The sequence below is a fragment of the Octopus sinensis genome, linkage group LG24 (genome assembly GCF_006345805.1).
Source record: "Octopus sinensis linkage group LG24, ASM634580v1, whole genome shotgun sequence".
NCBI classification, from domain to species: domain Eukaryota; kingdom Metazoa; phylum Mollusca; class Cephalopoda; order Octopoda; family Octopodidae; genus Octopus; species Octopus sinensis.
This window is the reverse complement of record NC_043020.1, coordinates 7,468,000-7,487,999: the sequence shown is the minus strand read 5'-3', so window position 1 is coordinate 7,487,999 and position 20,000 is coordinate 7,468,000. Positions and strand designations below refer to the sequence as shown.

The window sequence follows — 20,000 nt, the reverse complement described above, 5'->3', positions numbered from 1 at the left end:
GTATAGTGGAGGGTAGAAACAAATTGAGAGGGTGGGCTGGAGGGAGGGTGGCAATAAAAATAACTCTGTCTGCTATTGACTAAGGTGAGACTAATTTCCGTTCCACAAAGCAGACATAATAATTAAAGGTGATCAACGGTGAGGTGTAAGGATGGGCAAGGGATTAAGTTGTGAATGGTGATGGTGGTGGTGGTGGTGGAATGGGAGGGGGGTTATAGTTGAGGTGCAGTGGAGGTGAGCGGTATGGGAGGGAATGATAGCCATGAGGGTGGCGGCAGTGATGGAGGTGGTAGGTGTTATGGGTTGTTGTGGCAGTTGTCAGGATCGCAACGGTGGTGATGGAGTTGATAGCTGACGTTGAAGCATTAGTGTTGTTTACAACAATATTGACCAACACACACACACACACACGTGAATAAATGTTTGTGTGTGTGTGTGCGTGCATATCTGTACATATATATATGTACACTTAAAACTTTATATTTATGCATATATATATATATATATATATATATACACATGCCAGTGGCACGTAAAAAGCACCATCCGTTCGTGGCCGTTTGCCAGCCTCGTCTGGCACCTGTGCAGGTGGCACATAAAAAGCACCCACTACACTCACGGAGTGGTTGGCGTTAGGAAGGGCATCCAGCTGTAGAAACACTGCCAGATCAGACTGGGCCTGGCGCAGCCTTCGGGCTTCTCAGACCCCAGTTGAACCGTCCAACCCATGCTAGCATGGAAAGCGGACGTTAAACGATGATGATGATGATGTATATGTGTGTATGCATTTATATATATTATATACTTATATGTACATGCTGAGACCCCCTTCGGTTATGACTGACCATAGGATTGCACCTAGGAAGTTACCCTCCCAAGCACAATTCTGGCAAGGTTGTTTATGGAAGACCAGCAGTCGCCCATGCATACCGGCCTCTCCTCTCCACACCACTAATGTTATCCAAGGGAAAGGCAAAGGGGCCAATACAGCTTGGTACCTGTGATGTCACAACTCATTTCTACAGGTGAGTGAACTTGAGCAATGTGAAATAAAGTGACTTGCTCAAGAACACAACACGCATCCCAGTCCAGGAATTGAACTCTAACCACTGAGCCATGTGCCTTCACTATATATATATATTATACATATAAGTACAAAGTGAGATAGGGGTTATGATTGTAACCCACTATGGGATATCATTTATCCAATATACTGCCAGTAAAATACCCATGCATGTGTATATATCATCATCATCATTTAATGTCCATTTTCCATGCTGGCATGGATTGGACAGTTTGACTGAAAACTGGTAAGCCAGGGAGCTGCACCAGGTTCCAATGCATATACATATATAAATAAATATAAGATCCAAGGATCGAAGTGTAGGGAGAAAGTTAGCTTCAAGCATTCCACAGTAAATAGAAAAATCAACTTTCAGGGACAATTGTGGTTTATTGAGATGGAAGATTGTCAATTATTTTTCTTATCGAAGTACGATAAATTGAAAAATGTTCCTTTTATATTTCATGGGAGGCAACCAGGGTTGCCGGATATGCAAATTAGAACACAATATATACCCATCCATATATATGTATATTATATATATATATATGTATATTATATATATATATATATAGTTAATCCAAATATGAATAAAGAGAAAACACAACAACGCGAGGACGTGGAACAAGTATAGTGTTATTGGATGCTCAGGAAAGGAAAGAAAAAAGAGGATTTAACATTTCGAGCGGAGCTCTTCGTCAGAAACATAGAAAAAGGAAAGGTCCAAGGAAGGGAAGACGGAGAAAGAAATCGCCAACGATACACACGCGGTCACATATTATATATATGTGTGTGTATATATATATTATATATATGTGCATGTTTACATACATATACGTGTGTGTGTGTGTAAATACACATGCTTGTAGAAACAATGTATAGTGGAGGGTAGAAACAAATTGAGAGGGTGGGCTGGAGGGAGGGTGGCAATAAAAATAACTCTGTCTGCTATTGACTAAGGTGAGACTAATTTCCGTTCCACAAAGCAGACATAATAATTAAAGGTGATCAACGGTGAGGTGTAAGGATGGGCAAGGGATTAAGTTGTGAATGGTGATGGTGGTGGTGGTGGAATGGAGGGGGGTTATAGTTGAGGTGCAGTGGAGGTGAGCGGTATGGGAGGGAATGATAGCCATGAGGGTGGCGGCAGTGATGGAGGTGGTAGGTGTTATGGGTTGTTGTGGCAGTTGTCAGGATGGCAACGGTGGTGATGGAGTTGATAGCTGACGTTGAAGCATTAGTGTTGTTTACAACAATATTGACCAACACACACACACACACACGTGAATAAATGTTTGTGTGTGTGTGTGCGTGCATATCTGTACATATATATATGTACACTTAAAACTTTATATTTATGCATATATATATATATAATATATATATATACACATGCCAGTGGCACGTAAAAAGCACCATCCGTTCGTGGCCGTTTGCCAGCCTCGTCTGGCACCTGTGCAGGTGGCACATAAAAAGCACCCACTACACTCACGGAGTGGTTGGCGTTAGGAAGGGCATCCAGCTGTAGAAACACTGCCAGATCAGACTGGGCCTGGCGCAGCCTTCGGGCTTCTCAGACCCCAGTTGAACCGTCCAACCATGCTAGCATGGAAAGCGGACGTTAAACGATGATGATGATGATGTATATGTGTGTATGCATTTATATATATTATATACTTATATGTACATGCTGAGACCCCCTTCGGTTATGACTGACCATAGGATTGCACCTAGGAAGTTACCCTCCCAAGCACAATTCTGGCAAGGTTGTTATGGAAGACCAGCAGTCGCCCATGCATACGGCCTCTCCTCTCCACACCACTAATGTTATCAAAGGGAAAGGCAAAGGGGCCAATACAGCTTGGTACCTGTGATGTCACAACTCATTTCTACAGGTGAGTGAACTTGAGCAATGTGAAATAAGTGACTTGCTCAAGAACACAACACGCATCCCAGTCCAGGAATTGAACTCTAACCACTGAGCCATGTGCCTTCACTATATATATATATTATACATATAAGTACAAGTGAGATAGGGGTTATGATTGTAACCCACTATGGGATATCATTTATCCAATATACTGCCGTAAAAATACCCATGCATGTGTATATATCATCATCATCATTAATGTCCATTTTCCATGCTGGCATGGATTGGACAGTTGACTGAAAACTGGTAAGCCAGGGAGCTGCACCAGGTTCCAATGCATATACATATATAAATAAATATAAGATCCAAGGATCGAAGTGTAGGGAGAAAGTTAGCTTCAAGCATTCCACAGTAAATAGAAAAATCAACTTTCAGGACAATTGTGGTTTATTGAGATGGAAGATTGTCAATTATTTTTCTTATCGAAGTACGATAAATTGAAAAATGTTCCTTTTATATTTCATGGGAGGCAACCAGGGTTGCCGGATATGCAAATTAGAACACAATATATACCCATCCATATATATGTATATTATATATATATATGTATATTATATATATATATATATAGTTAATCCAAATATGAATAAAGAGAAAACACAACAACGCGAGGACGTGGAACAAGTATAGTGTTATTGGATGCTCAGGAAAGGAAAGAAAAAAGAAGGATTTAACATTTCGAGCGGAGCTCTTCGTCAGAAACATAGAAAAAGGAAAGGTCCAAGGAAGGGAAGACGGAGAAAGAAAATCGCCAACGATACACACGCGGTCACATATTATATATATGTGTGTGTATATATATATATATATATATATATATATATAGGGTCTTGCAGATTTATTGAGACCAATTTTAAGCAGTTGACAGAAAGTTTGACATTTCATTTTTTAATTTTTTTTGACGAAACCTTGCTTGCTTGAAAATCTAATCCTCCTCTTTATTTTGCAAGTGAACAGCGAACTGATTTGACAACACAAAGTCATAGAACAACGGAATCATTCTGCAATTGTACATTTTGGTGTGCACCGGGTACACTGCCAATAAAATTGTTAAGTTGACGAAACTTCCAAAAGCAACAGTTTATCATGTCTATAAACGATTTAAAGAAGAGGCGAGCTGGCAGAAACGTTAGCACGCCGGGCGAAATGCGTAGCCGTAATTCGTCTGCCATTACGTTCTGAGTATCAAATTCCGCCAAGGTCGACTTTACCTTTCATCCATTCGAGGTCGATAAATTAAGTACCAGTTATGCACTGGGGTCGATATAATCAAGTTAATCCGTTTGTCTGTCCTTGTTTGTCCCCTCTATGTTTAGCCCCTTGTGGGTAGTAAAGAAATAGATTTAAAGAAGAGGTGATTCCATCATAAAAAACACTGTGTAAAGTTAAGAAATTTAATGAAGTATTACAAAGATCAGGTGCGATCCCAGGAAATTTTCAATGGGGGGGCATTAGGTAAGAAGGGAATACAATTCCAGGAAAAAAGGACGTAATAACATTATTTAGAAGGGTGTACTTCTTTTCTTGAATGGGGCATGTGCCCCACAGGCTCCACCCTGGGTCAGGCCCTGAAGATGCAAGCAGTGACACTGAACCCAAATCCATGTGGTTGAGCAGCAATCTTCGTAATCATACAGCTATATAGACATACAGACCATAGAGAGAGGATGAGGCAGAAATACCTCCCATATTTCACTTGGCCACCGGTGCAGCACCAAGAAAGTTAGGCAGGTAGTAATTGTGTTCACTTGTAGCTAATGTTTTACTGTTTTTTGTCAGTCATCATGATTTGCACTGGTGCATAATTTGTGCCTGTTTTTGAAACTTTTATCAAAAATGGAAAATCTGGAAGGTGGGTTTTTTTGCCATGCCATACCTTGTATATAAATGAGAGGTTAGAAGTATGATAGTGGGGCAGAACAAGTCTCTTGCTGGTTACCCCAGTTGGAAAAGAGAAAAGGAGATGGTAAAGTTGTGTGAGGGTATACCTTCAAGTTACAGGAAAGTATGACTGCGTGGTAAGAAGCTTGCTTCCCAACCACAAGATTCTGGGTTCAGTCCCACTGCAGGGCACATTGGGCAAGCGTCTTCTACTATAGCCTTGGACTGACCAAAGCCTTGCAAGTGGATTTGGTAGACGGAAAACTGAAAGAAGCCCATCGTATATATAGATATGTATACAATTCAAATAGAGGTTACAATAGCCTGATAAAGGGATGGTGTCATCCAAGGAAATACTGGTTCAATATCTAATATATTTTGGGGGAGGTTAATATCCTTAAAAATAGGTTTATATATAAACCATGCTTCATAGCCATGTAAATAAAGAATTTAAAAAATGGAGATATTGAAGTTAATAAGAGTTTATTATTATGTGTGTGTGTGTGTGTCTTTGTGTTTGTCCCCCTTCCCCATCACTTCTTGACAACTGGTGTTTCTGTGTTTACATCCCCGTAACTTAGCAGTTTGGCAAAAGAGACTGATAGAATAAGTACAAGGCTTAAAAAAAGTCCTAAGGTCGATTTGTTTGACTAAGACCCTTCCATGTGGTGCTCCAGCATAGCCACAGTCAAATGACTGAAACAAGAATAAAAGACTATATATACAGAGGTTGGACAAAAAAATGGAAACCCCTTAAAATTTCAAATAAATTTATTTTAATATGGGGTAGGACCGTCTTTCGCAGTAATTACAGCTTGAATTCTATGAGGTATGGACTCATACAAAGTTTGAATTGTTTCCAAAGGAATTTTTGTCCATTCTTCAGCTAAAACAGTCTCCAGTTCTTGTAGTGGTGATGGTGGTGGATATCGACTCCTTACTTGTTTTTCTAAAATGCACCATAAATGATCAATAATATTGAGATCTGGGGAATGTTCCTCGTGTCATTCAGTAACAACTTTAGCTGTGTGAATTGGTGCCTTATCATCCTGAAAGATTGCGTTTCTCTCCAGAAACAGTTCCACAACCATAGAATGAATTTGATCAGATAAAATGCTTAAATAGTCTTGACTATTAATTCTTCCATAAAGGGAAACCATTGGGCTAGTGGATTTCCAAGATATAGAACCCCAGATCATCACAGATCCTCCTCCATGTTTAACAGTTGGAAGAAGGCAGTCTGGGTCAAATGCTTCTTTTAGCTGTCTCCACACGTATACTCAGCCGGTGGTCAGAAATAAGGTAAAGGATGACTCGTCCGAGAAAATAACATTCTTCCACTGCTCTAGCGACCATGTTTGTTTTTGAAAGTTGTGGTTTTCTAATAGCAGCCCTCCCATGAAATCTGGCTTTGTGCAGCTCCCAGCAAACAGTTTTTGTGGAAACTGGGTTCTCGAGGTGGTCATTAAGCTCTGCAGTAATTTTGGGAGCTGTACTTTTGTGATCCTTTCGGACAATTCGCATAAGAGTCCGACGGTCCCCTATCTGAAAGTTTTGGTTTCTTTCTGGAATTTTGTTTCGACAAGAAGGTTTTTCTCTCTCAAAGGCTGTCATTACTTTCGAGACAGTACTTCTTGATACACCAAACATTTCATTATGCTAGCACCTGCCATACAAGCACCAACAATTTGACCACTTTGAAAGTCTGATAGATCCATCATTTTAATGAATTTTAATTACCTTTTTCTGATGAAATCTGAAAAGAAACGGCAATTTTAGCAAAACATATTAAGCAACATTAATAATAAATCAAAAAACATAAAAGCAAGCAAGCTTTTAACAGTTTTGTAAATATTTCAAAATTATGATGCTATGATGCTAGGTGTTTCCATTATTTTGTCCAACCCCTGTATATATATATATATATGTATATATATATATATATATATATATATATATATCTTTTATCTTTCATCTGTTTCAGTCATTAAACTGTGGCCATGCTGGAGCACTGCCTTGGAGAACCTTTAGTCAACTAAATTGATCCCAAAACTTATTGCTCTCTTTTAAGCCTGGGTACTTATTCAATCAATCTCTTTTTACTGAACTGCAAAGTTACGGGGACATAAACACACCCACACCAGTTGTCAAACGGGGGGGGGGGAGGAGTACAAACACTGGCACAAAGACACACACACATATATATATATATATATATAATGGAAAAATTGTACAAAATGTATAAACAGCTGATGAGTAAAGCACCAGCACAGGTGAGGTTACCTGTTTTTATCCAGTTTCTTTGATTTTACTCATTTTTGAATTTGATGGACATATAGCGGTATGTAAGCTGACCCAAGAAATCTCTAGTGAGACTTTTTTATTGTTGTATCCGAAGACACCCAGAATGATGGGTCAAAATGTGTTGTGCTCAATAAAATCTATTACACACTCCATCTCCTATCTTATCAATACTATGTACTGTATATATATATACGTATTATATATATATATATATATATATATTATATATATTGTATATATTGTATATACCGTGGGCTTCTTTCAGTTTCTGTCTGTCAAATCTACTAAAGCTATAGCAGAGGACACTTGCTCAAGGTGCCACGCACTGGAACTGAACCTGGAACCATGTGATTGGGAAGCCAGCTTCTTACCACACAGCAATTCTTGCACTGATATATATCATCATCATAGTTTAATGTCCGCTTTCCATGGGTTCAACGATTTGACTGAGGTCTGGCAAACCAGATGGCTGCACCAAACTCCAATCTGATCTGGCAGAGTTTCTACAGCTGGATGCCCTTCCTAACGCCAACCACTCCGAGAGTGTAGTGGGTGCTTTTACGTGCCACTGACATAAGGGCCATTCAGGTGCTTTTTATGTGCCACCTGCACAGGAGCCAAGGCGGTGAGCTAGCAGAAACGTCAGCACACCAGGCGAAATGCTTACCGCCATTTCATCTGTCTTCACGTTCTGAGTTCAAATTCCACTGAGGTTGACTTTGCCTTTCATCCTTTTGGGGTCGATAAACTAAGTACCAGTTGCATACTGGGGTTGATCTAATCGACTGCCCCCCCCCTCTCCAAAATTTCAGGCATTGTGCCTAGAGTAGAAATTGTATACATATATATATAGGTCACTCTCTTTCTCTTGTCTGTGTGAGAGTATGTCAGAGAGAGAGAGAGAGACATTGAGTGTGTGTTGGTAATTCTTCAGGTTAATTGGAGATTAGATTAACACAATTAAAACATAATACAATATAACTCACAAAATGGGATAATCCATGTACCACACTGGAGGACAAACAGTAACACCTCCAATGAGATCCTTTCATTGAAATAGAATTGATGACAAAGGTCCCTAGCACCAGGGCCCTAGAAAGAAATACTATATAGCAAAAAGGATTATTTTGGGGTCTCCAAGGAGATTTCCTTCCAAATTTCAAGTGGTTGTGGGCAATCAAGTCTTTTAGTTTTCTTCTTTTTGTTTGAGGAATGGGTCCATCATTCATTTTCAGGGTTTTTCCTTGGTTCTCCAGGCCCTTCACTAATGTAATGACATTAGACATCTTTTCTGAAGGCACACAAACCTGTTCCTATCTTGTAAACCCTTATTGAACAGATTTTTAGCTCATCTGGACTGTTCTTTTTCTTGAACCCTAATTGCATTTTATGTGGAGGTGCGTGGCTTAGTGGTTAGGTTGTTGGACTCATGATCGTATAAGATTGTGGTATCAATTCCTGGACTGGGCAACGCATTGTGTTCTTGAGCAAAACACTTCATTTCACTCCAGGCCACTCAGCTGACAAGAATGAGTAATCCTGCAATGGACTGGTGTTCCGTCCAAGGGAGGAATATGTACACCATGAAACCGTAACTGGTGCATGACTTGAGGAGGTGTCTTTATCTTTTTTTTTTTACCTTTAACCCTTTCGTATTCAGATTATTTTGTCAAATGTTATGTATTTTTATTGACATTGTTTATAATTAATCATGCTTTATTTTGTAGCTATAAAGTTTTCATGATGAGATTGTATATTTCTAGAATGGCATTGAAGGGTAGGTGTAATAGGTTGGATCTGACTAGTTAGAGCATAAAACAGGAAGCATATTTGGGCTGGATATGGCCTGTTTAAATACTAAAGGATTAATAGCATTTTATGAACTTTACCGAAACAGAGAGTAAATAAACAAATTCCTGAGGGAGCCTCGATGCTAGCATTTCTTGATTTACATAGCATCATATAATTCTAAAAAGGGTTATGGAATACTTCTGAAAGGGCTGCAGTATACATCTGAAAGGGATGTGATATACTTCTCATAAGATTTGTGCAATAGTCCTGAAAGGGCTGTGGTATATTCCTAAAAAGGGTTGTGGAATACTTCTGAAAGGATCCTAAAAGACCTGCAGTAAACATCTGAAAGGGATGTGGTATATTTTTAAAAGAATGATGGTATAGTTTTAAAAATGGTCATGGTATACTTCTGAAAGAGCCATGGTATTGTTTTAAAAGGGTTGAAGAGACAGACATTTTATCTTTCAAAATATTCGATAGAATGTTAAAAAGTTCATAAACACTATCTATACACAACATTTACTGAGAACTATTCACACACACACACACACACAGCACTGGATTAACCTTTAAGCAAAATAAGTACATGCTTAGGACATGAAAAGAAGTGGGGCACCATAGAAATGGTAAATGGTCTACAGCACAAAAGAAATCACTTCAACCCTGCTGAAATAGTATTCCAAGTGGTTTATATAATCGGAAATATAATTTCGAAGTGTTCATGGCGTCATAGTGAGGATCTGATCAAAGATTTTGTAATTAAAAAAAAATGTATAAGAAAACTTTTCAAATATAAATAAAATGGAAGAATACGAAAAACAAATATTATATTCCATCTAACTGTTAGTTTTGTTGCACTTTGGAAAATGAAAATATATTATAATAGCACTATGACCCGGCGTTGCCAGGTCATAGTGCTAGTGCATACATATACAGTTGCGTGCATGTGCACATACATGCGAGTACTGTCCAAATCTCCGACCAATCACATACAGCTAGCTGGCATTCAATTGGCGTATCAAGTTTCGAGCATTTTGGTTGGGTTTTGGATAGAAAATTCACAAAAAAGTCATTTCTATTATTTTATAATGGCTTTGCAGGGTGACTGGGGAAATGTAAAGATGTGCACGATCACTCTTGGACGGTTTTGTGTGCGTTTGTGTGTGTCCCCCTAGCATTGCTTGACAACCGATGCTGGTGTGTTTACGTCCCCGTATCTTAGCGGTTCAGCAAAAAGGACCGATAGAATAAGTACTAGGCTTACAGAGAATAAGTCCTGGGGTCGATTTGCTCGACTAAAAGCGGTGATCCAGCATGGCCACAGTCAAATGACAGAAACAAGTAAAAGAAAGAAAGAGAGGGGAAAGCAAGAGCAACAATCAAGTTTGTGTAAGAAGTGGACCCGAGGGGGAAAGACTGAAGTTTCCCCCCCAGCTTGACCAATGGCCAGATGTCGTTCTATGGTCCGAAAAGGCAAAGAAAATAATCACGATCAAGTTTACAGCCCTGTGTGAAGAACGGTGCAATCAGGCCTACAAACTTAAGTGCACCATGTACAAGATCCTTCTACATTGGTGAGTTGGCAGAATCGTTAGCACGCCGGGCGAAATGCTTAGCGGTATTTCGTCTGGCGCAACGTTGCGAGATCAAATTCCGCCGAGGTCGACTTTGCCTTTCATCCTTTCGGGGTCGATAAATTAAGTACCAGTTACGCACTGGGGTCGATGTAATCGACTTAATACCTATGTCTGTCCTTGTTTGTCCCCTCTGTGTTTAGCCCCTTGTGGGTAGTAAAGAAATAGGTATTTCGTCTGCCGTTACGTTCTGAGTTCAAATTCTGCTGAGCTCGACTGCCTTTCATCCTTCCCAGATCCCCAGTCAAACCGTCCAACCCATGCTAGCATGGAGAACGGACGTTAAACGATGATGATGATGATGATGATGAAATTGAAGTTGATGCAAAATGATTGACTGACCAAAACGATTTACGATGGTGAAAAAGTTTGGGGGGGGGGTGCTGACCTGCTAGAAATAACAACCAACAAATATCACTCAAATCACACAATTAAAATAATAAATAAAAGATCACGTTTGCTAATTTAATAGTAGAGACCTCCACCCAACAGAAAAAAAAAACAGGAAGGTCATAGTTGGGGTGTCTTTGATCATAGGCTACCCACTAGAGCAGAGTTGACTTGTGACCAAACAACACCAAATATGCCAAAGATGGATTCTGATTTGGCGAGCACAGGACAATGCCATCGACCCCAGTACTTGACTGGTACTTTATTTTATCAATCTCGGAGGATGAAAAGCAAAGCTGACCTTGGCTGGATTTGAACACAGAAACAAAGAGCCGGCATAAAAAAAACGTGGGATCTTTTCAGTTTGAACGGCAGTTTTTAACATAATTTCTAGGTAACTAAAGAATTTTAAACTTCGTATACTGGTAGAATGTGTTTATAAAACATCTTTTTCTCTTGGCTTTATTGAGAAAATTCTAAAGTTTGTAAGATATTTGTTGTTTTTTCTTCAATTTCTGCAATTTCAACCAATCACTGACGTCTATTGAGGTAAAAAAAAAACATTCTGTGCCGTATGAATATGTCCCTCGTTTAAGAAACAGATTGAGTTTATTTACATTTGTGAAGAAAAAAAGATACCCTTCCCCCCACCCCTAACCCTAAAACAGATTGAAATGCAATAGATCGATACTAGGGTCATAATTATGGGTGACAATTTCATATGACACTGCTAGAAAAAACTGCCGTTCGAACCGAAAAGATCCAAAACGTGCGATATTTTTTGATGTTGCTCTAATGATTCCGCCATCTCGTAACTTTTAATATCTGAGAAGTGAACGCTAATAAACGAGAAATGTCCACGTACTTACATTTTAAGTACATTGTACTTGTTTATAAAACAAGCATAAGGTCAGAAGTTTATGAGAAGAGTGCAGGGCCGGCCCTAGGGTTGCCGGCGCCTCGGGCAAGCTGAACTTTGGCGTGTACAAGCTGCCTTCCTTGTCTTCGTCATGCGTACATGGCGCCTCGGGCGATTGACCGAGTTGCCGGTACCTTGAGCCGGCCTTGAAAGAATATTAGTCGATACAACGGGCTAATACTTTATTTTATCGACCTTATAGGATGAAAGGCAATGGGCAATCTTTCGTCTCTAGTAGACCTTTCCGTCGATTTCCGTAAAAAAAAAATTTTTTTTTTACATATGGGCTTGCGGGAACTTTTGAAGTAATGAGAGCGAAAGAGACTAAGAGAAAGCGATTGTATGAGGAGGGAAGTTCTTTTGAAGTTACCGTGCATGTGAAGCGTTGATGTACATGTGTGTGTGTTTGATGGGGTGTGGGAGACAGACAGTATGTTGTGTAAGTGAAGTGCTTCTGTTAGTGTGTGTGAAGAGACAGAGTAATGTGTGAAAGAGAGAGATAACTGAAATTTTTTACTCGGTGTATGTGTATATGTATGTATATTACTTCAAAAGTTCCCGCAAGCCCATATGTAAAAAAAAAAAAAAATTTACGGAAATCGACGGAAAGGTCTACTAGAGACGAAAGATCGCCAGGCAGGCAATGTCAGCCTCTGTAAGAATTGAACTCAGAACGAAAAAAATCTAGAACAAATATCACAAAGCATTTTGTCTGAGGCTGGGCCTTTCCTTAGAGTTCAAATCCTGTAGAGATCGATTTCTGTCTTTCATTCTTCCAGTATCGGTAAAATAAAGGGCTATCTTTAGTGGGTAGTCGTCCCTGCCTCATGGAGAACGAAAAGAGTACGAGAGTTGAGCGCAAAAATATTTTGGGGGGAAAAACATTATTCAGAAACTTAATTTCCGTTGTACAAAACAAAAATACTAAAAATTGAATGAAATAAAACAAACTATTTTCTTCCTTTCTCACGAGGGACATTCAGGGGACCACCAATTCCAAAACTCTACAAAAGAAAAGTGCCAGTCAAGCGTTAGAATCGATCAGGTATAATTACAGAACTGTGCCCATACTCCTAGAAACAGGGAGTGCAAGAAAACCCACTAAAATTTTTGTGGAGCGATGAAATCGCTTTGAAAATACCCCTGAAGAACTTCATTACCAAAACGGGCGACCTTTCGTCTCTAGTAGACCTTTCCGTCGATTTCCGTAAAAAATTTTTTTTTTTTATATATGGGCTTGCGGGAACTTTTGAAGTAATATACATACATATACACATACACCGAGTAAAAAAGTTCAGTTATCTCTCTCTTTCACACATTACTCTCTCTGTCTCTTCACACACACTAACAAAAGCACTTCACTTACACAACATACTGTCTGTCTCCCACACCCCATCAAACACACACACACACACATGTACATCAATGCTTCCCCTGGACGGTAACTTCAAAAGAACTTCCCTCGTCATACAATCGGTTTCTCTTAATCTCTTTCGCTCTCATTACTTCAAAAGTTCCCGCAAGCCCATATGTAAAAAAAAAAATTGTTACGAAAATCGACGGAAAGGTCTACTAGAGACGAAAGATTGCCTATATAATTTTTATTTTATATATTTTATCTAGTTTCAGCTCACGAGCTGTGGCCATGCTGGGGCACCGCCATTCGGTGTTGCTACATGATTTTACTTCACGAATGCCTTTTAGCAAATTGCCATTTGGTGCATGAGAGAGTTCGATGCAGCTGCCCTCATCTGCACCTGCTGCCGTGAAGTTGGTTCATCTGGGACACCTGACAGAAAGAGATCCAGTTTTATTTAAAAGACATCTGCATCTAACCCATGCAGGTCGTCTCTCAGGTCCTTCGGGAGGATATTGAAGAGCTGTGGACCTTATTATTATTATTATTATTGTTGTTATTATACTGGTGTTTGTTTCGATATAAGACTGAAAAAAAAAATCGACCCTGTTAGTAAAAATTAAAAAAATGGGGCCTGGGTTTTGCATCCCCAAAGCAAATTCCGTTTCCATACTTAGGACTGTCTCTCTGGCTCTACAGTCTTTGTTTCCTCACAAGTTTCTTGAAGATTCTCTCTCTCTTTCTCTTTTACTTGTTTCAGTCATTTGACTGCGGCCATGCTGGAGCACCGCCTTTTTCTTAGTCGAGCAAATCGACCCCGGGACTTATTCTTTGTAAGCCCAGTACTTATTCTATCGGTCTCTTTTGCCGAACCGCTAAGTGACGGGGACGTAAACAAACCAGCATCGGTTGTCAAGCAATGCTAGGGGGACAAACACACACACACATACATATATATATATATATATATATATACATATATACGACAGGCTTCTTTCAGTTTCCGTCTACCAAATCCACTCACAAGGCATTGGTCGGCCCGGGGCTATAGCAGAAGACACTTGCCCAAGATGCCGCGCAGTGGGACTGAACCCGGAACCATGTGGTTGGTTAGCAAGCTACTTACCACACAGCCACTCCTGCTGGATGTATATATTTTAATGAAAATTTCCAAAGATACATTTTACGTTATATAAATTACGATTAAATGGGGAGGGTAAAAAACGGAGAAAAAAATGTTACAATTCATTCAACTGGACTTTGACAAATGCATATTTTTAATGAAATGTCCTGCTTATCAATCAGCACAGCTGTGCTCCCCTATTGATGTTTCCCTTATAACTTTCAGAAAAATAGATATTTTTCGATTAAATTTTCTACAAATACCTTTCAGCTGATGTAGACAACGATTATGTCGGGTTTAAATGTGAAAAAGAATTATTGGACACGCATCAGTATAATTATATCTACAAAATAAAACTCTTGAAAAAAATTATGTGATGTATGTCAGTATGTATGTATGTATGTACACGCTGAACAATTTTATTTTTAGCATTTCAATTCTGATGCAATGTCATCTTCACCATCTGAAAAGTATTTCTCTTTAACTTGTTTCAGTCATTTGACTGCGGCCATGCTGGAGCACCGCCTTTAGTCAAGCAAATCGACCCCCCAGGGACTTATTCTTTGTAAGCCCAGTACTTATTCTATCGGGATCTTTTGCCGAACCGCTAAGTGACGGGGACCTAACACACCACCAACATCGTTTGTCAAGCAATGCTAGGTAGACAAACACAAACGCACACACACACAACATATATAACATATATACATATACGACGACAGCTTCTTTCAGTTTCCGTCTACCAAATCCACTCACAAGGCAATGGTGGGCCCGGGCTATAGCAAAGACACTTGCCCAAGATGCCACGCAGTGGGACTGAACCCGGAACCATGTGGTTGGTTAGCAGGCTACTTACCACACAGCCACTCCTGTAGAAAATTTCATTCAAAAATATCCGTTTTTCTGAAAGTTATGAGGAAACAATATCGGGAAGAGGGGCACACTTGTGCAGGTATACCAAATGTCCTTGGGATGAATTTTTCGATTAAAAATTAGTTGTTTTTTAATTTTATCAAAATAATCGTAACCTACACCATCTAATATGTAACTCTGGAAAATTTCATTAACAAATATGTATTTTTAAGAAAGTTATAAATAACAACCTCATATAACCCGCGGCCAGTACCGATCCAGTAGATTGAACGATAACCAAATGAGCGTATAACTACAGTTTAGCGCCCCACTTCTCGACTTTATAAATCTCATATAGATTGTAGTTATGTCTAAAAGTGCTCCAGCTTTAACAACCAGTATTTATTTTTTTCAGACGATAAATATGGAACTTGGCTTTCGTTTACCTTTTGCCTTTCTTTTTCAAAGATGGGATAGGGCAAGATTTAAGGAGATTCGGAGTGGTTTTTCTTGCAGGAATACTTATATGCTACAAATTTATAAACCTTGAAAAGAATCAAAGTAACAACTGTCATTTGTTATATTTTCCCCTGTGTTGCCTTATTCTATTTTATTATATATTATCTGCCTCTGTATGAAGGAGTCTATGTCTCTGTATATGTGTAGGGTGTACGATGTGTGTTTGTGTTTATGCGCATGTATATATTTACACAGGGTCGTATATATTATATATATGTATACAAGGGTATATATGTATTTCTTTACTACCCACAAGGGGCTAAACACAGAGGGGTCAAACAAGGACAGACAAAGGGATTAAGTCGATTACATCGACCCCAGTGTGTAACTGGTACTTAATTTATCGACCCCGAAAGGATGAAAGGCAAAGTCGACCTCGGCGGAATTTGAACTCACAACGTAACGACAGACGAAATACCGCTAAGCATTTCGCCCGGCGCGCTAACGTTTCTGCCAGCTCGCCGCCTTTTTATACAGGGTATATCATGTTTGAACATTCCTGAAGGGCGAAACATTGCCTTAAATAACTACTTACTTGAGTTTTTTGAATCTTTCTTTGCCGGCCGCCACGTAACCTCCACCTTCTTGTAGCTCTCTCGTATCTTCGACGGAGTTGCCACTCACCGGCGTGTACAGGCGCCGAATGGCCCCTTGTAAAGGGTTTAAAATCCTAGTGAGTTCATCGAGGAAGTTGTCGAAATTACGAATATGCCTCGTATTGACGACCACGTGTCTGGGAGGGGCGAACTTGTTACCGTTACAGAATATTTGGACATTTTTCACTTCAGTCGTTTCGGACTCCTGGGCATTGGCCGCTTTCGCCATCGGCCTTGCAACAAACAACCGCCAAGACCACCACCACCTTCCTATCACAGGTACCTTGCCAACGAAGGTACCACAACTACAGGTGTCTTACTATCACAGGTACTTTCCAATCACAGGTGCTACTAAAACCAATTACAACCACTTCTATTACCTCTACAGCTGCCGGGCCACCTCTGCTACTACTACCACGACTACGAGAGTCACTCGTAAAATTATCCTAATTTTCTTTTTAGAAATTTAATTAACTTTATAAATTAGGAAACGAAATCAAAATTAAATGACAGGAGAAAAATTTGGTGATAAGCATTGAGTTTTTGCGAGTATATATATATATATATGTTTTAAAGTTTTGCGTATGTATGAATGTACTAAATTGTTGCGTATGTATATTATTGATGTGTAAATTTAAGTATTGTGTTAATGTGAATATACGTGTGTTTAGTGTATATGTTAAAGTAATGTAATCTGTAGGTATATACAATATATACACGTTAAATCATTTATTTTGTATGTGTGTGAAAATATTGCGTCCGTGTGCTAAAAATCAAGGTATATATATATAAAATGACCTGTATAAAAATCAATTTATGTACTACCAGCACTAATATATATATATATATATGTATATATATATATATATATATTATATATATATATATAATATATATATATATATATATATATGGTATTTGTGTGTAAAAACCAAGTGCGTTTTCTTCTGTTATAGTGAGTGTGTATATATGTGAAGTCTATAGACGGGTCGATGTGTGTTTGTGTGTGTATATATATATATATATATATATATATATTATATATATATATATATTGATGTTTAAGGTCTTTGCGTGGAAGCACTCAGTCAGTATATAATCTACATTCTAGTGTAGTGGCTATATAATATCTGCGGGTATGTAAAAGCTATATAATAGTAATGTGTATTTCACACCTGTGTGTGTGTGTGTTTATGAGGTATGGAAGATGTATTAAAAAAATTTTTTTTTTATATATAATCGATAAGTAGTAGTAGTAGTAGTAGTAGTGGTTGTTGTTGTTAGTAATAAGGTTTGGGTAGTTGTGCAGCGGTGCTGGCGTGTTCTATGATGTCGTGTTTGTTGTTATTAATGATGGTGGTGGTAGTGAGGGTGTGGTGGTTATGTTTTTGTTGATGATGATGATGTTAATGACAGAGGTAATGTCGCTGATAATGTAGTGGTTAATGGTGTTAGTGGTGATGAAGCTGCTGATGGCGATGGTCGTGGTGATGGTTGTTGCTGTTGTTTTTGTCGATGGCTATGACGATGATGGTGAGGGTGGTAGAGCTGGCGACAGTATCGGCGACGGCGGTAGCAGTGGTCTACTTGTTATGTTGGCGATGGTGTCAACGGTAATAACATAGCCATTGTTATTATGGTGGTGGCGGTGGTGGTGGTGGTGGTGGTGATGGTAGTGATGGCGATGCTGATAACTGTTTGCCGTTTTTGTTGACGATGATGGTTGTTGTTGGTGATGAGGGTGGCGATGTCGGTGGTGGTGATTGGTGATAGTAGTGATGGCGATGCTGATAACTGTTTGCCGTCTTTGTTGACGATGATGGTTGTTGGTGGTGTTAACGGTTGTGTTGGTGATGAGGGTGGCGATGTCGGTAGTGACGGTGGTGGTGGTGGTACAGTCGTTGCTATTATGTTGGTGATGATGATGATGATGATGATGATGGCGATGGCGATAGTGATGAAGCTGACGACGATTCGTGTTTGTTATTGTTTACACTGTTGTCGATACATCCATCTGTTGTGATGGTGATGTCGGCTGCACTTGCCACTTGCTACTGCGGTTGTTGTTGTTGTTATTTACTCTTATTGTTATTCATGCCATGGAGATTATTGTTGTTGTTGTTGTTGCTGTGATTACATCGAACACCGTTGTTGTTGTTCTTATTATTATTATTTTTATTATTACTGTTGTTGTTGTTGTTTACGATGCTGTGCAGATGGTTGTTATGGCTATCGTTGTTGTTGCGATTGCATCGAATGCTGTTATTATTATTATTATTATTATATTATTATTATTATTACTGCTACTACTACTACTACTAGTGTTACTGTTGTTGTGTTGTTGTTTGACAATAACGGTGCAGTTCTGTGGTTACAATTGTTGTTGTTTACGATGCGGTACAAGTGGTTGTTATGGTTATTGTTGTCGCTGTTGTTGTTGTTGTTGTGATGGATATAAACAGTTTGTCGGTCGATGTTATCCTCCTTAATTGGTATTAAATCCACTCTCTTTCCGTCTTATTTTCAACAGTAGTAGTAGTAGTTGTTGTTGTTGTTGTTGTTGTTGTTACGGTAACTCGAAACCGTTTCCTCGGCCTTTGCAGTTTTCGGATTTCATTTCCCGAATTCGAGTTCCCAAAAATGTAATTACAGCATCAGTAGTAGTAATAGTAGTAGTAGTAGTAGCTGCCGATTTAGTTTTTAGCCCCAGGCCAGCTCCCTAACCGAGCAAACAGACAAAGCTTATGATCAAAAACGTAAAGGGTAACTATGCTTTAATTCCTGTTTTTAGGCATAGTCTATCTTGAACTACATTCTCTAATGTGTCCCGGGATATTTTGGTTGCTATTTCCAGGAAGTCAAGCGGCCACCGAGAGACTCGTATTTAAAGTTTTACTAGCAGCAGTAATAATATATCTGATATGTGTCCTTCCTTTAAGTGAAAAGATGCTTGATTCGGGTGGAGGGGATATTTTGGCTGCTATTTCTAGGAGGTGGAGCCAGCAGGTATACTGGTATATAGCTTCGTATAGCAGGGCAATATCGTTGTTGTTGTTGTGGCACTTGTTGATGTGGTGGTGGTGATGCTGTTGGTCGTCGTGGCTCCGGTACAGGTATCCATCATCTCGACAGCTCGGCTGGCTGTCTCTTAACTGAACGCATGAATCCTCCTCAACCGCTCGATACGATCTCATTGACTGTCTGTCTGTTTGACTGACTGTCCAGCTGTCAGTCTGTCTGTCGGCGTAAACTTCCTGTGATGTCTGGACCGGCTGCTTGCGTTCTGTTTCAATGCGTGTCCTTTACTCGGGCGTTAGACTGCGGCCATGCCGGAGCACCGCTATGAAGAATGTTTACTTGAACGAATCCACCCCAGTATATATATATGTTTTTCAGCTTGGTACTAATACCTATTTCTTTACTACCCACAAGGGGCTAAACACAGAGAGGACAAACAGGGACAGACAAACGGATTAAGTCGTCGATTATATCGACCCCAATGCGTAACTGGTATTTATTTAATCGACCCCGAAAGGATGAAAGGCAAAGTCGACCTCGGTGGAATTTGAACTCAGAACGTAGATATCGACCCCAGTGAGTAACTGGTACTTATTTAATCGACACCGAAAGGATCAAAG

General features: G+C 39.4%; 1 protein-coding gene across 2 annotated transcripts in view; it reads right to left on the bottom strand.

Annotated features, from left to right (window-relative positions):
* Positions 1-16,981, bottom strand: part of LOC115223948 (doublecortin domain-containing protein 2-like) — a 145,463-nt gene extending 128,482 nt beyond the window's left edge. Inside the window, exon 1 of one of the 2 annotated variants that reach the window (XM_029794693.2) lies at positions 16,302-16,981. In XM_029794693.2, the coding sequence (XP_029650553.1) occupies positions 16,302-16,591 (290 nt within the window). In that variant the 5' untranslated portion in view covers positions 16,592-16,981. The remainder of the gene's footprint in view (positions 1-16,301) is intronic. The other variant, XM_036512945.1, reaches the window with a different exon arrangement.
* Positions 16,982-20,000: the final 3,019 nt, after the last annotated feature.